This window comes from Anoplopoma fimbria, chromosome 14, assembly GCF_027596085.1.
Source record: "Anoplopoma fimbria isolate UVic2021 breed Golden Eagle Sablefish chromosome 14, Afim_UVic_2022, whole genome shotgun sequence".
Classification (NCBI taxonomy): domain Eukaryota; kingdom Metazoa; phylum Chordata; class Actinopteri; order Perciformes; family Anoplopomatidae; genus Anoplopoma; species Anoplopoma fimbria.
This window is the reverse complement of record NC_072462.1, coordinates 15,186,921-15,202,820: the sequence shown is the minus strand read 5'-3', so window position 1 is coordinate 15,202,820 and position 15,900 is coordinate 15,186,921. Positions and strand designations below refer to the sequence as shown.

The 15,900-nt window shown below is 38.7% G+C and overlaps 1 protein-coding gene across 1 annotated transcript in view; it reads right to left on the bottom strand.

Annotated features, from left to right (window-relative positions):
* Positions 1-1,169: 1,169 nt before the first annotated feature.
* The window catches only part of tbx5a (T-box transcription factor 5a), a 16,914-nt gene continuing 2,183 nt past the window's right edge, over positions 1,170-15,900 (bottom strand). The window contains exons 3-8 of the mRNA XM_054612885.1: positions 15,102-15,221; positions 13,942-14,089; positions 7,581-7,733; positions 4,121-4,212; positions 2,405-2,637; positions 1,170-1,762 (exon numbers count right to left, since the gene is read on the bottom strand). Of these exons, the coding sequence (XP_054468860.1) occupies positions 1,170-1,762; positions 2,405-2,637; positions 4,121-4,212; positions 7,581-7,733; positions 13,942-14,089; positions 15,102-15,221 (1,339 nt within the window). The remainder of the gene's footprint in view (positions 1,763-2,404; positions 2,638-4,120; positions 4,213-7,580; positions 7,734-13,941; positions 14,090-15,101; positions 15,222-15,900) is intronic.

The following is a 15,900-nucleotide window of genomic DNA, read 5'->3' as shown; positions in this document are numbered from 1 at the left end:
TCATTCTCAAATCAACCAAAAATCTGTAAATGGGCGTCATAGTATTAGTATGAATGTCTGAAACTAATTGGAGAGCTGGATGTAGGCAGGTCAAGTAACAGAGTGAAAATAAACATTTCATCAGTTCTTAAGGGTCTGAGTGATATGTTTCACTGATTACATTATTAGTAATTATTAGTATTACATTTTAATGCAGTGCAACCTGTAAACAAGTTGCTGATACATCTTGGATGTGATGGCAAAAAACAGGGAATAAAAGGTCCAGGTTAAAATTCTTGTTATTACTCTAGTCTTTAATGTCATCCTATTGTAATTGGCTACATTGTTGTGCTTCTCTTAGCTCATCACTGCTATGTTGTATCACTGTTGCCCGTTTGAAGACTGAGAAAGGGTGTCTGCTCAAAATGTCTGTGCATGAATAAACTATTAAATTGAAGTGCTGTCCTACTTCAGATTTTTACGGTCTTTTACTGTCATGTTTCTCATACTGGCATTAAGATTAAACTCTTGACATTAATGAAATGTACCCAGCTACAAGACAGATTTAAGAGCAAGCAAATTCACCCAAGAGCCACAACAGAAACTCCCATCTGCTCATTCATTCTTAACTTATTGCAATTTGACTATAAAGTAAGTTGTTAACTACACAAAAAAAAAGAAAATGAGAACTCTGGATAATGTGACAGAAGACAAATATCTTTTTTTACACACAAACTCTGGACATGAATACAAAATAAGAGTTTTTTACTTTGACATCCAAAAAACACCACCTCGCAAGAACACCATGAACTTGGGGACCGCTGGCAAAGCATCCGAACCTTTGTTGTGTTCTTCTGTGCAGCGTCTGAATTTCCACTGTGTTCACTTTCTCTGAACTTGAGCAGTCTTTGCACATGTTCTGGTTCAGCTCCTTTTATGTTCATGTCATTTGCTTATAAGTGCAGATGCTGTCACAAGTTAAGTGATAAGATGCTTACTTTCCTAATTAAACAAAGTCTTACCAATATCCACTGCTGTCAGTGAACCAACACTGATCTCATTAAGATGATCAGCAACACATCTTCTAAAAATATAAATATAAATTCATCTAAACCCTGCCTTGTTTTGGTCCTTTTTTGTTTTTTTTCATTTTAATATTTTTATCTGTTGAGTGTTAAATAAAAAAAGCTCTAGCTGTTCTCGTTCCACTCTGGCATGATGCTGACGCTATGTACTGTGTGGTACTGGTGTGGCGACAGTGTACGTGGTATGCCGTGTGTATAGAGGTACTCGTTTCCCTGTAGGCCAGCTGCTGGCGACTGGATCCCAGCCCCAGGACTGCACTGGCGGCCCAGAGTCTGGTGGCTCATGGAGCTCTGGTACATGGCGGCGTGGTGGCCGTCGCCCAGCTGCGGAGAGGCGTGGCCCCCAACCCCGCCAAGTCTGGACACCAGGGAGCCTGAGGTGAAGTGAGCGGAGAAGTGCTGGTAGGGCAGCCGATCCATTGGCTGCATGGTGGTGACGGAGCAGCTCCCATAGGGTGAGACGCTGGCCCAAGTGTTGCAGCTGATGTCCTCCAAACTAGGAACTGGCTCGGCGCCCTGCGAGGCGCTGGCGTACATGCAGGCCTGCCGCTGGCTGGATTCACTGCGGTAGGGCCCGGCTGCCAGGCCGAGGCTCTGGGCGTAGCCAACGGGACGATAGTAATGGTCCTCCTCGCTGGACGAGCTCTCCAGGTAGGCCTTCTTATAGCTGTGCTCACCTGAGGGAGAGTCATCCTCCACTACAGGTAGATAACAGAGTCACAGAACAGTGTTACTCAAGTGTTATCTATAAGTTGTTTAAAGTAAAGATTGTGCAGTCACTCCATGTCACTATCGTGTCACAAACATTTTAATTCATATTCTGCTACTTACACGTATATGTGTAATAAAATGCAAACGTACTTGTTTTATAAATAAATAAACACACATTGTTTGAGTATCTTTTCGAATAATTATTGTCCCTTTTACGAATATACTCTATTGTATATGCTGATTCATTACCACATTTGTTTGGATTTTATCTTGTACAAAACATAATGTTGTGTAAACTACTACATACCAATACTCTCTGTTAGGGGGATGCATATGAAAATGTGTCATTTTTTGGAAAAATCCGGCATTTTTATATATTTTAGGTTTGTCTGGGTTCTGCCCTGAATATATAAAATCTGTTTTATAGTGGCCGTAATCAACTTGAAAAATCGACGTATGTAGTGTGTTCCCATATATATATAGATGTTAATTACATAATTTCTTGCTAATCATTGCTCATTGTTAATTAATGCCCTCAGAGTATTTACCCAATGAATTAAAAAGGCTTAGCCTGCATAGGCAACTAATACTGCAAAAGAACCATAGGGCCTCCAATATTTGTCTCCTACCTTTTCTCTTGATGCAGTGGTACTCCTGGCCGTGCTCATGTGGCAGCGGGTAGGAGCCCGACTGAGGCAGCAAGTCCTGTGAGGTGCTTGTGACCCCGTTCTCGCACTGGGAGTACTGGGAGCTTAGTGCACTCGGGGTGGCAATGCCCTGGACCTCCCCACTGAACGGGCTCTGGCTGGAGCCCACTCTCTGGCGCACTGTGCTGCGAGGCACTACTGGATACTCCTTGGTACTATTTGTTGAGACACACACAAACAAACCCACAAATACATTTGTTAGTGATTATCTGTTGACCCTCTGAAACATTGTTGTAAAACAGTTAATTAAAAAAAAACAGCAATATCTGCAGTTTATTTCTGTACAGTTCGATATATCGTGTTTCAAAGACAATCGACGACATTCACCATCAGTGAATCACACCCACTTAGGACACATAGAGAGAAGGAAACACTTCACAGTGAAAACGCTAGCATGTATTTCACTCCTATTAATCCACAGGATCCGTCAATAGATCATTTTGCTGCTCTGGGTTCTTTGATTTCAGGGATCTCCTCAGTTGAAACAGTGACCTGGTTTTGCAATAAGCTCCCTCTTCAACATTGTAACCAAGAGCAGACGTGCGTGGCTTACTGTACTCGGCCAGATTGGACAATGGCATGTGAGATTGATAGTGTGGTTTGGACTCTCACCGTGCTCTATACATTTGCAAGTTTTGATAGGTGAAATGCATTGCACTTAAAACGTCGTATTAAAATGTGGCACGCACCTACTTAAAGTAATTTAACGTGCGTCTGAAACAATCAAGCATGTTTTTTTTTTTTAAAAAGCACATGAAACACATCTCTTTTTTTTCTCCACAGCATAAAAACATGACATTAATCTGAAATGCTTGATTACAAAGACCTTTATTCTGTGGCTCAGAATAAAGGTTATGGGAAGGAGGTTGGATTATAGCACCTTGTGGAAGGCCAAACAGCTTTTCCAGTTTTTTTTCTCCCCCCTATGATTTGGGATTTCTGCATTTGAATACACACTTTTGTATTGGCTGCCCAAAGGGGGGGGGGGGGGGGGAGGAGGGGGGGAGGGCCGTGAGTTTCAAAACCAGATATTCTCCTTTGAAAATGTGTTTTCCACGCAACACGGACGCATGCTCCATCCCTCATCTGGACTGAATCATAGTGAGAGAGCTATGTGGTCGTGTATTGCCTTGGCTGCAGGACCAAGCCATACAACAGTTCACACACACACACACACACACACACACACACACACACACACACACACACACACACACACACACACACACACACACACACACACACACACACACACACACACACACACACACACAAGCAGTTGGAACATCCTGGTAGAAAGAGTTGTCTGGAAGGGAGATGTTGCAGTCCGCTTTCAGAGGTTCTGCCAGATCAGCCATAAAAGTCTTCAGCATGAAAACTGGCCGATGATCACGAACTACACTTACGTCACTGAAAATAACACTCACTGAAAATAACACTCATAACTGGCTTGCCTTTTGGTGATTGGAGGATTACTGTAAAGTAGGGCTTGTTAAGTGACAGTGTGACCAGGATGTCAGTTATCCTTGCAACATTTATCTAGACATCAATTCGTTTGTGTTTCCACGTATAAGAGCCCATGATCAACTAAATAAATTGATTATGCATAACATACATTATAAAGTTTTATATAGTTACCTTTGCATTCTGGACATCCGGTGTAACTCCATGTCATCACTTCCTCGAAAGCCTTTTGCAAACGGATTGTTCTCAATCTTCAACTGGGTTATCTAAAAAAGATTTAACACTTGGTTACTTATTATTGGACAATGAAAGACATTTGTTGTGTCTGTGTCACTTACAAGATCTTAAACTATTGTTGTACAAGTTCAGTGGGCCAAAATAATTAAAACCAACACATGCATCGATGTTTTTGTCCAAAAATTAGGAGCTATTTCAACCAAAAAAATGCAACATTTCAGTATCAGCTTTACTCTCAAAATAGACTTCTTTAGCTTGAGGCATATATGATTGCACTATTAAAACATGATTTTGTAGCGATGAGGTTTTAAGTGTTCTTGATGCATCTAACTGCTCACCCAGGAGAATGAAATAATAGATCCCATTTCCAGAAACCTAAGATACTTTTAGGAGTCCTAAACTAAACAATTCAATAAATCATGTCTCAACAAGACGTATTTTTTTATGCATGATTTATAATGTTACACAGTAACGGTCTGTAGTTTAACAGATTGTTGGCGCACGCTTGAAAGATGCAAAAAACTGTGATTTATCCTACGACTTTATGTTTCTGTAAAAAAATGTCTTTGTAAATATCAAATGTGCAGCGAAACACCCCAAAATAGCAAGTTAATCCCAAAGAGGTTAAACACAATCCAGGGATATCCCTCTCATGAGCAGTGGTTTCTGGCAGGTAATTAGTTGGCAGGTCGTGCGTGCTTCCAGCTCTCTGACAGGACCGGAGGTTTGTCTGCATGCGTGCTGGCTGACACTCACCAAAGCTTGTAAAAATCTCTTGTGTGACACTTTGCTAGCTTCTTATTAATGCCGGCAGCCTGGCAGAGCATTTACATTTGTTTCATCTATTTTAAAAAGTTAGGTATAAAAAAAGTTCAGAGTGCCGTTGCACTCTTTTTACCCTCTGTGGTGGTTCCAAGAAGAAATACAGCTAGACAAATAATTACTCATTCCAAAGTGATAGCCAGAGTTCAGTTTATAGAAAAGGAAAATCATTTATTTTGCAAAACGTATGTGACATCTCCGACTGACTGGACTCAAGAGCATGGAAAGAATCAGAGCAAAAAATATGATTACCCTTAAAAATTATTTTGGAAGACTCAAGAGAATCAGGCAACATTTATTCATAGCTTCAAAGACAGTTTTACTAGGCTGTGTCAAAATATGCTCATTAAAATAATGGAGGTCTATAAACATATTTCCAGATGCTTTTGGCCATTTTAGCCTAAAGAATAACTTTTTTTAAATACTTAAAATAACAGGTATTTTATATAACTTAAATATGAGTTATGGAGTTACTGGCCATTCATTTTTTCCACTTTTTATTCCTAAAGAAACATATTATTTCAGAAAACAACTTTGGAAAAAATGTTTTAATTACAGCAGTGAGAGGAAATACTTGGACTTTGGCCTATTTCATTAGCTGAGAGTCCAACAGGTGAATTGGACACATGCCTGCAGCACATATTGCTTTGGCAGATGTAAGACCGTTTGATTAGACAGTTGTGGTGAAGTGCCTGCAAATCAGAAATGCTTGTTTTTCCGCAGGTCTGGAAAAGCCCCAATAATTAGCCCGGAGTTACGATCTCAGCCCCCAATAACATGTTTGAAAAATAATGAATGGTTTCTACAGCGTGTCGTTCATTTGTGCTTCCTGTTCCCAGAAGCACGGAGCCGTCTGATTGGCTGCGGTGAGCTTTCGCCCCTCACTCCCATATTCCCCAAACTAAGGACATCCAGGACGACATGGTTAAATGACGTTAAACAGACGCTGTTTACACATATCTGTGTTCCCAAGATTTCTCCCCAAGAAACGTTTGCAGAGTAAATATTGAGTTTTATTTGTGTTTATTTCCAGCAAGTGTGCGGCTGCCTGGCCTCAGTCAAACACACATTCATTTAACTCCAATTCAACGTTATTAGGAGCATTTCTCTAAATGGCTAAATGGAAAAATAAATCTTCCAGATTGTCAGCTTTTACACGCTGAAAGAGCCTTAGCAATAACAGAGCAACCATTTTAGTTGACTCTTTATTAATGCTATTGCACCGTCAGCTCACTGCAAGAACAGAGTATATTCAATATATCTTATTATAATAGAATGTATTGTATTATTTTAAAGAATTTGAAAATCAACATTTACGTTTTTTTGTAAACTTTTTTTTATAAACTTTAACTGTCACCGGCACGCAACGGGTTAATTGAATAAATATTATAGTACATATATTAACTTAAATAAAAAACAGCGTGTAATAACTTTCTCTAACTTTAAAATGGACTCAAAACAATCACATCCAATTTTAGCTAAATAATTGTCACACAAAAAATGTCAAAGTTTTCATAAAGATGATCGCAAATAAGCATGATTGCAATTCGAACAATTATTCATCGTAGATCACAAATAACGACCCAAACGTATTATTATGAATGAATATTATAATAATTATTATTATTATTGTTACTATGCATCATTGCCGTTTCTCTTGTTCCTACTGGAGTTTATCCGCTTTATCTGCAGCTTGTCTCGCTCTACAAAGCGCTGTTGGCATGTTGGGAAAAAAATAAAAGTCTCTTGAGGTCAGACGTCGTCTAGTCGGGTATCTGAAGTCTTCTCTCGTCTGTCAGTGACTCGATGTGATATCAGAGGTTTTCAGCCGACAGTGACAAGACTTTACTTTAATCAGCTCATCCAGTGTGCCGTCAGAGTTGCGTAAAAATGGGCCAAAAAACTCATTGAACTCTTGTATGAGGGAAATACTTCTACTTCTACTACTACTACTACTACTACTACTACTACTACTACTACTACTACTACTACTAATAATAATAATAATAATGATAATAGTAATTTGAATGGGAAATAAGGCCCCTAAGTAATTTGAATACGCAACATATCGTGCTGCTTGTATTTGTACATTACATTACATTACATTACAGTCATTTAGCAGACGCTTTTATCCAAAGCGACTTACAGGAAGTGTATTCAACATAGGTATTCAAGAGAACTACTAGTCACCAGAAGTCAGTGCATCTCCTTTCTTAAACAAGCATCTCAAAGCATAAACCAGAGCAAAAGTATAGTGCAGAGGCAGATTACTACGAAAACAATAATTGCAACAGACTAATCCAAATATAGTAAGTGCTACAAACTACTTCGAATAGGATAAGTGCAGTAAACAAATACAAATTCAATAAGTGCAGCGAACTGATACGAATACAGTAAGTGCAGCAACTAATACGAGTGCAGTTCTGTTTGTTTTCCCTTGTTTGCCACGATCAAAACATTGTTACAATTAAACCGCCTCGTAAATTACACCGTGGGTTTAAAGCTGCTAGTTACTATGTCACAGACTGCAATAAAAATTAAAAAAACTAAATCCAAAAGTAGCTCTTGGTCTTACCTTATGGTTCTGATAGGACGTGACCGCGATGAAGGCTGTCTCCGGGAAGACGTGGGTGCAGAAGGCCGTGTTTTTGGAGCCAAAGCCGTTGTTTTCATCCGCCTTCACTATGTGGATCCGCGGCTGATACTTGTGCATCGAATTTAGGATTATCTAGAAGGAAAAAAAAAAAATTGGAGCCTTGTGTTAGATATTTGGTTACGTGTCATCACAGCAAAACGCCCTTTCTAAAAATATAGCTCACAGAAGAGACAGAAAAAGAGACAGAGTCTAACATTAGACTTTCTTCTGAGCTGCTTGAAGTGACAACGGAGCAGTTTGTGATGCTAAACACATAAAGTTCCCCTTCAATCCTTTTTCTTGTTGCATGCATCAAAACTTTATTTTTGTTACTTTTGAGGATGAGGTTTTTGCTCATGTGTTTCCACTTTTTCTACATTTGATAAAAAGCCTAAAGGCTAAGAATTATATCTGTGTTGCAATACATTTCAGGGCTCAGTTTCATCACTTTATCACTATAACATGTACCAAAATGAAATGCAAACACATACAGGTAGCATAAACAGATATGGGTTAGCATAATAACAAAGATAAAAGAATGGAAAGGGCTCATTCAATGCAGAGAAATTAGAGCTTTTATTGGCATAATTTCTGCATGAATTGAGACATTAGAGGGAAAAAACGAGATAAAAGGCCTGGTAGCTACTTCGGTGGAGGCAACATACTTTATCATCCTCACAGAGGCCCAATAGATTCAATTAAGATGACATTTCTCAGTCAAAATTGCTTGTTCGACTTAAAGTTAAAACTTTTTTAATGCAAGTTTAAATGCTTTTCATAATTGTTTCAAATAAAAAAAAAAAAAATACACTCTTATTTTGTTTTTAAAGATTGGCCTACTCATGTGAACTTTTTCTGCATAAGTTCTATTCCAGCCAAAACTCAAATAAAAGTTCACTTGTTATGTAACTCCAAACTCATGACTGTGTTTACAGATAACATTCACTATTACTATTACAATTATAACAGTACTGTCAGTAGATGACCAGTGCCAGGAGAGTGATAGAGAGTGATGTCCTCTCTCTTGCTGCCCTCTAACCTGACTAACCTAGTTTATGCTAAGTGATGACTGCTACCCGTGGCTAGCTTGGCGACATTAAGACGCAGTCCGCGCAGCTGAACTTGAGCCTTGCACTTCTCTTTTGAGGCCCTCTCATCCGTGGGTCTTAAGTCTAATTGTTTCGACAGACCAGGGAGTCATGGTCATCAGCCTCAAGGAAATCTAATGTTTTCTTATTTTCATCAGATCCACTTCACATTTCAAGATTGGGGGAAAAAAAGGCTTTTTTTTCCCTCCCCCCCTCTTAACTCCCCCTCCTCCACCATTCTGTCCCATAGGCATTCCTCCTATCTGTTATCTTAAAGCTTGTTTTTGTACCTGCCTTTCACTGCCAGCAAAAGAGGAGACAAGGGATCGCCCTGACCTCCAATACCTGTGGGGGCATCCTATAGCATTAAACAGACATAACCCCGAGTCCTTTCTTAGAGCCAAGTGAACCGTAGAAGCTTACATAGACGATACAATAGTCATCCATTATCAATTTCCAGCTGAACTTGATCTCATTTCATGGTGCGATAGGTTTTTGCAATGGGCAGAAACTGCCTGCAATGCACCTTGTAGCTGCGAGATGATTTAATGGAAGTTACTGACCCCTCGCAGACAATATCAGCTGAGTGTGTCACTTTGGTTGGATAAGCAGGCTTTTGAAGAGTGGATGCATGACTTGCAGATGGAAACTCAGCGTTGCCAAATTTTACAATCTTCCATAAATAAAACTATTTGCAGGGTGGGGTTTTAGGGCCGCATACTTTGCTCTGAGGTGAGAATAGTTTTAACAGTACTGAGTCTCAGGCTGAGAGAAATGAAATCTGCCTGCTGTATTTGTAGCTCTGTTTTGGTTTCCATATTTCAGAGTGGGGTTGTATTGATTCCTGCGTTGTGAAGTCATGGCACTGTGCAAATGAAAAAATAACCACATGTCCTAGCTATCAATCAGCACTATTGGATTAGTAAATGAGGCCTAAACGTTCAATCAAAAGAGCTTTTCTAAACAAGGAATGCATTTTCCCATGCATGCTTTCATTAAGTGCTTACTTGAGGTCTGCAAAGATGAGTCCAAGATTGGACAAATCCACAACAATCAATGCAAACATGCCGTTCACCACACATGCATGGTTTTAGAAGCTAAAATGTCTGCCACTGAGACACATCAGAAGTTGCATGGAAATATCTCAATGCACATTTAACCCTGGGACGTTGCATGGGCCACTGAATGTGGGTTCCCAAGGTCCAGTATGTGTGTTAGTATGGGGGGTTGTGGTGGTAGGGGGGTAGCTGTGGACCACCCACTGGGGCCCTAGCGCACGCCCCGTCTCCTTGGCCCAGCCTGGGTCCCTGTATCTCAGTCCCCCCCCCCCAGCCTCTGGATGATAGTATTTAATGATAGTGAGGGATCACTTTGGGTCTCGAGCCGCTGCCCTTTGCTTTCAAGTTCCACCACATCAGAGAGTTTCCCCGAGCCTCGGGATCAGCGGGCTTTGTACACCATCATCTATTGCTCACTGCACACTGCCATTCAAATATAAACAGTGCGATCCTCACACTCCACCCTCATGGCCAAAACATGTGTGGGAAGACAGAGAGACGAGTGCGGGAGCAAATTGAGGACGGAGATGAATAACACTGAGAAAATATTCCAGGAGTTGATGGGGAGATCAAAGTAAAAACTACAGCTTGGTATGAAACATTAGACAAAAACAAATGATTTTTGGGGAATTCAAATACAGAATATATGTAGCACTGTAGTGCAGTGGTTTAAGACCTATATACAACTTTTATGAAAACACTATTACAAGTTAAAGTACTGCATTTAAAGTTTTATTTAAGTAAAAGTACAGAAGTATCAACAGCAAATGTACTTCTTATGCTGAATGGCCCCTTAGGGTGTTGTATTGTTATATGCAGTATAATACTAATGGATTATTATGTTGGTGGCCAAGGTGAAGCTCATTTTAACTCCTTTTTGCGCTGCTCAAGTCCCTACTAATACACTGTAGCTGTCCAATAAATACAGTGCATAAAAACACACATTTCCCTATGAAATGTAATGGTGTAATAAAGTGGCTTAAACCCGCAACATTTAAGTATAAATAGCTCTAAATTGTCAAAACTGCAGTAGTGTTTGATTAACATGCATGTTACAATGGTAAATAAAACCATTTTTCAGACCATTTTTAAAATGCATTATCTTCAACAAGACTGCAATTGTACACAAAAAAAACTGTAAAGAGAAACTGACCTTTATCATCGCAAGATAAAGGCCAGTTTCTCTATACTGTCAGATATGATCAATATCTAAAATACTTGAAAAATAGACAAACATATCAGTCAATTTTTGTGATGGTACCAATAACATATGTCACCGAAATAAGAGACAGTCATTGATGTCCATGTCAAGCACTCTTTCTAATCGAACATATCGATAAATATAAAGCTGCAAAAAACAAACACACCATCCTATTCAAAACTATGTTTAAGTCATTTCAAAAACTTAAAAAATATTTGCTGTTGCAAGTTAGTTAAAAGTATTTCGGGGACAAGTTGACACATCTAACATTTGAATGAGAACTAAAGCTAAACCATGAGCTGTATACAAACACTCCCTTGTTTCCTATGAGATTCATTAACAACAGTGAGCTCAGTCAGCTGATGTGTGTCTAATTAGCAGACAGAGAAAAAGAAAGGTGGCCCATCCACAAAATTGGCTCATTCTACTTTAGCAATGTTTTGATCCCATGTCTCGCTGCTAGTAATTATAACTCATCTACAAGTTATTTCAACCAGCTGGACTAACAAGCCAATGGGATATATTCCTGGCCAGCCACCAGCGTTTCATTTATGAACCCCAGGGTGCTGTCTCCCACCACGAAAGAGGGTGAACCAGGAACCACTGCAGCCAATCAAAAATGCACTTTAACTTCAAAAATGCACAACACTGCTTACATTCCAGCTGAGCTCCAGTTCCATTTCACCAACTGGGCTTTGGCAAGGCAACAACCACTTTAGGTGCCATGTGGATAGACGGTGGATTGTGTGTGTAGAAATACAGATGCAGTCTCATTTAAGAGTCATCATCAAACTGAGTAGTACCTGAAGCTATGTAAATAATTGTCAATCTGCATTCAGCTGAGATTGCATGTTTTAGTGTTGCCTCTTTAGGACATATTTATGGAAAGCAACAACAATGCGCCTTTGCTTCATCCCTACAGATTTGAAACATATACAGTTTAACAAATCTAATTAACATTAACACTTCTAATAATCTCTAACTTAATTCAATTCCTTGTGTTTTTCCACATAATTAAACCAACCTCCTTAAAACCAGAATAGCTATTGACGCACCTTCTGCCAAGCTCATAAGTGTTGTTTTTTTTTTCCTTTAATGACTGGGCCTATTAGTGAAAGAGCTAATTGTGTAACTTTTCCGTTTCTACAATAAGACCTTTAAATTGGCCTCGGCGTGCCCATCGACTCAGAATTTTATGAAAACCTGAAGCCAACAGGCCCATTTGTTGATGAAGTAAGTGATGTTTGTGCAAGACGGAATCTCCAAAAGCCTGGGGCCAGATAGTGGGTGCAGAATAATGAGGAGTTTAAGTTAGGAAATGGGTACCATACAGTCCCTAACTGGCGATGGGGTGAGGGAGGCGGTGGGTGGGGGTGCAATTGCCTCTTTCCTTTTCCCTAAATAAATGCCCAACTGCTCCCCTCTACTTAAGATGATTGCCAGGAGGTCTATAACTTTAATGCATCTAGGGGGTGCTATAATACACCTGGGCAATGAAAAGCACTAAAGAGGACTCTGGAACCAAATATTTTATCAACAATGTTGTCATTATTTTCTGTGTTGGGAGCATGGGTCTAGAATTAAAATCAGAAATTCCTGTATTCTCTTAACATCACAGAGTCTCATAGTTTTCATTGTGTGTAGCGGTGGATTACTTTGAAAGGATACAATTTTATATTTGTAGTTTTGAAAATGTAATCAACTACTCTGGGTTTAATGTGTTTTCAATGAAGAATTAAGCACAAGAATACACAATTCATTTATGAAGTATATAGACTGTCAGTAAACAATTTTTCTGTTATTTTAAAATGTATCTTTTTGCCTGTCAGTAATTTTCTTTTCTTTCTTTTTTTTTTTACTTTGCAAAATATAGTTCCAAAGAACAAATATAGTTTCAAAGAAACTTCACAAGGTTTTATACTCTGAGCAAAGGTCTACCTTCTGTCTACCTTCTAGCCATGTGCTTCTCAAAGACAGAATTATTTCACAATAGAGGAAGTTTGAAAAAGTTATTTTTGAGAGAGCAAAACAATTAAGAAAGAAAGAAAAAGAGAAAATTTTACATCAAAGTAGAAAAAAAACTAGACGTTGGTTAGTGACTTTATAGAGTCTGCTGCTGGAGTGAAATGTTGGTGTAAGTGTATCTAATAACATGGAGCCTCTCAGTGGCGCCTGGTAATCACTGTTTTACAAGAAAGTAGAGGGGGGGATTTGTATCTTTCATTCTCTTTAAATCATGACCTTTAAACTCTTAAGGCGCAATAGTTAAATTGCATTTTGTTGTCTCCCTACTCTGTGCAATGACAATTCAATTTAATGTAATCTAACAATCGAATCCAATGTTGTGGACATAAATTACAATTTAAATATATGGCCAAAGAATCTCAACAAAAACCCTGAACACTTCAAGAACACTTCAAAACTAAAAACTAAACTTAAAGGTGAACAACCTTCAACTTCAAATAATGATGAATAAGAATGATTAATATTAATGATTAATAATAATAATAATACTTATAATATTAATGCTTATAATAATAATAATACTTTTAATAATAATACTTTTTATAATAATACTTTTAATAATAATACTTTTAAATAATAATACTTTTTATAATAATACTTAATTTAATAATAATACTTTTAATAATAATACTTTTAAATAATAATACTTTAAATAATAATACCTATAATTATTATTATTATTATTATTATTTCCTTTTTTAGAAACGGTTGCACAGTGCAACATTTTGTGCGTTTTTCAGATTCAACTCTTCAAATTGTCATACAAATGCATAACGACCTTTTATAAATGAAACAAGGAAAACAACAATAACTGAAAGTTCAGCTGTGGGAACAAGCACTCCGTGTAAAAGTAAAAGGTGATAAAGATGAGTAGAAAGGGACGACTGATACATGTTCAATAGTATGTATGATCAGGCCTAGGCACCTACGTGTCCGAACGGGTCCAGGTGGTTGTTGGTCAGTTTCAGCTTCTGGAAGGAGACGAGCTGCCTCATCCAGTGAGCCCCGGTGGCGGGAGAGTCCGGGTGGACGTAGAGCCTGCCGGGCATGGCGGGCTCTGCCTTCCCGGTCACGGACCTGAATCAAAGCAGCACAGTCACACTGTAACACCTCGGCCTGGCAGCCACATGCCAGCTATCAACTATCCAGGCGCTAAAGTTGGTGTAAAAAAAATGTTAATCTCCCCATCATTGTTGTGCCATTATTTCACTATTAAAATGTTTGATGCCAAAGGATATCCGAACTAAATTCAAAGTATTTTAAACAGAATCAAAAAAAAAACAACCCAAAAACGACTAATTGGGGGAAATTTGCTTCACATCCAGGACGTTTACACACATGCCTCAAACATCAGGATGTTTACATCCTGCTCAAAACATTGCTTTAGTCTAAAAGGGCTTATTTAAGATAGAGAGATAAATACAATTATAATAGAATGTAATACTTTGAGAAGTTAGTTCTGGCTGTTTAGAGGTCAGATTGGAGCTAGCACACACTGTTCTCAAACATTGTTAGGACCCGGTTTGGACAGGTCATTATGGGCAGTATTGGCTATTAGAAGTCTCCCTTCATTGAAAGGTGCTGACCCAAACAAGGCATTCCTGACCAAGATTGGAGAGATCGACATGACACTAAACAAATAAGCCCGTATATGTCCCCCACTGTGAAAGACAGCCGTGTTGCAGCGCACATACAAGCAGGTATAGCTAAAGAAAAGTCATCAACATTCACTCAACAGCTCCGGCTGAAACATTTCTCCCTGCTGACAACATTTTTTGGCAAGCATTAGAAAAAACACAGTTCATAGTTCTCAGGGAATTAATATGTTCACTTCCGATTCTCATCCATCAGGACAACATTCTGTATATATATATATATATATATATATATATATATATATATATATATATATATATATATATATATATATACAGAATGTTGACTGTTGGAATAAACTCCAGAGAGAGTAAAGCTGCGAGTCCCCAAAACAACAACCCCCATTATTGTGAAATGTCATGTGCGTAAAATTAAAGAAACTGCAAGAAGTTCTCAAACATCCGTTTTTGTGTGTTGTATATATTTTACATACCATTTGTTGTCGGCGAATTTGTATCGATGGTCGTCCGCAGGAACAACATCCATCAGGAGAATATATTTAGTTTTGGGGTTTAATCCTGTGACCTTCACTTTGAAGCTGGGGAACATTCGCCTGTAAAGGACAAATCAGGGTTTAGTGGAAAAGAAGGCGACATGCAGTCAAAACAGACGGTGCACCGTGTTTTGCTCTACACAAAGGACACATTTCCAGACATTTTTAAACATTTGGCCAGCACCAAAGCAACACAGAAATAAATGTGTTTTCAGAATAAATGTTATGACTTTCTCTTTTTTTTATTATTACAATTAAATTAGAATTATAATACATACAGCTCATTTGAGATGGTTTAAAAATGTCACGTTATTAAATGCCTGCATTTGGTTTGAAGAGGTAACGACTCCTTTCATGGCAGGGCGTTGGGTCTGAGAGGGACCTGCCCGTTATAAAACTGTGGGCCAGATTTTTAATTTTTTCTTTTCTTTTTTCTGCAAGATCCGTTTAGTAAATCATGTGAATATTTGGTAGCTGTCATATTGTAGAAAAACACATAATGTGAGTAAGCCTGGGCAGTCTCAGGAGTCAGAGGGAAGGGCTGGGGACGGAGGGGAGCTGCTGCGTAATATCACTTCACGCCAAAAACACGAAAAGAAATGACTGACGGGAATATAATGGAGACTTTATGCAGCTGTGTGAAAAACAACTCTCTCCATGGCCGCACTGGAGAGCACAATGAAATGTAGCCGCGTTTAACTATAAATATTCATCATTTTATAATAGCTACACACGTGAG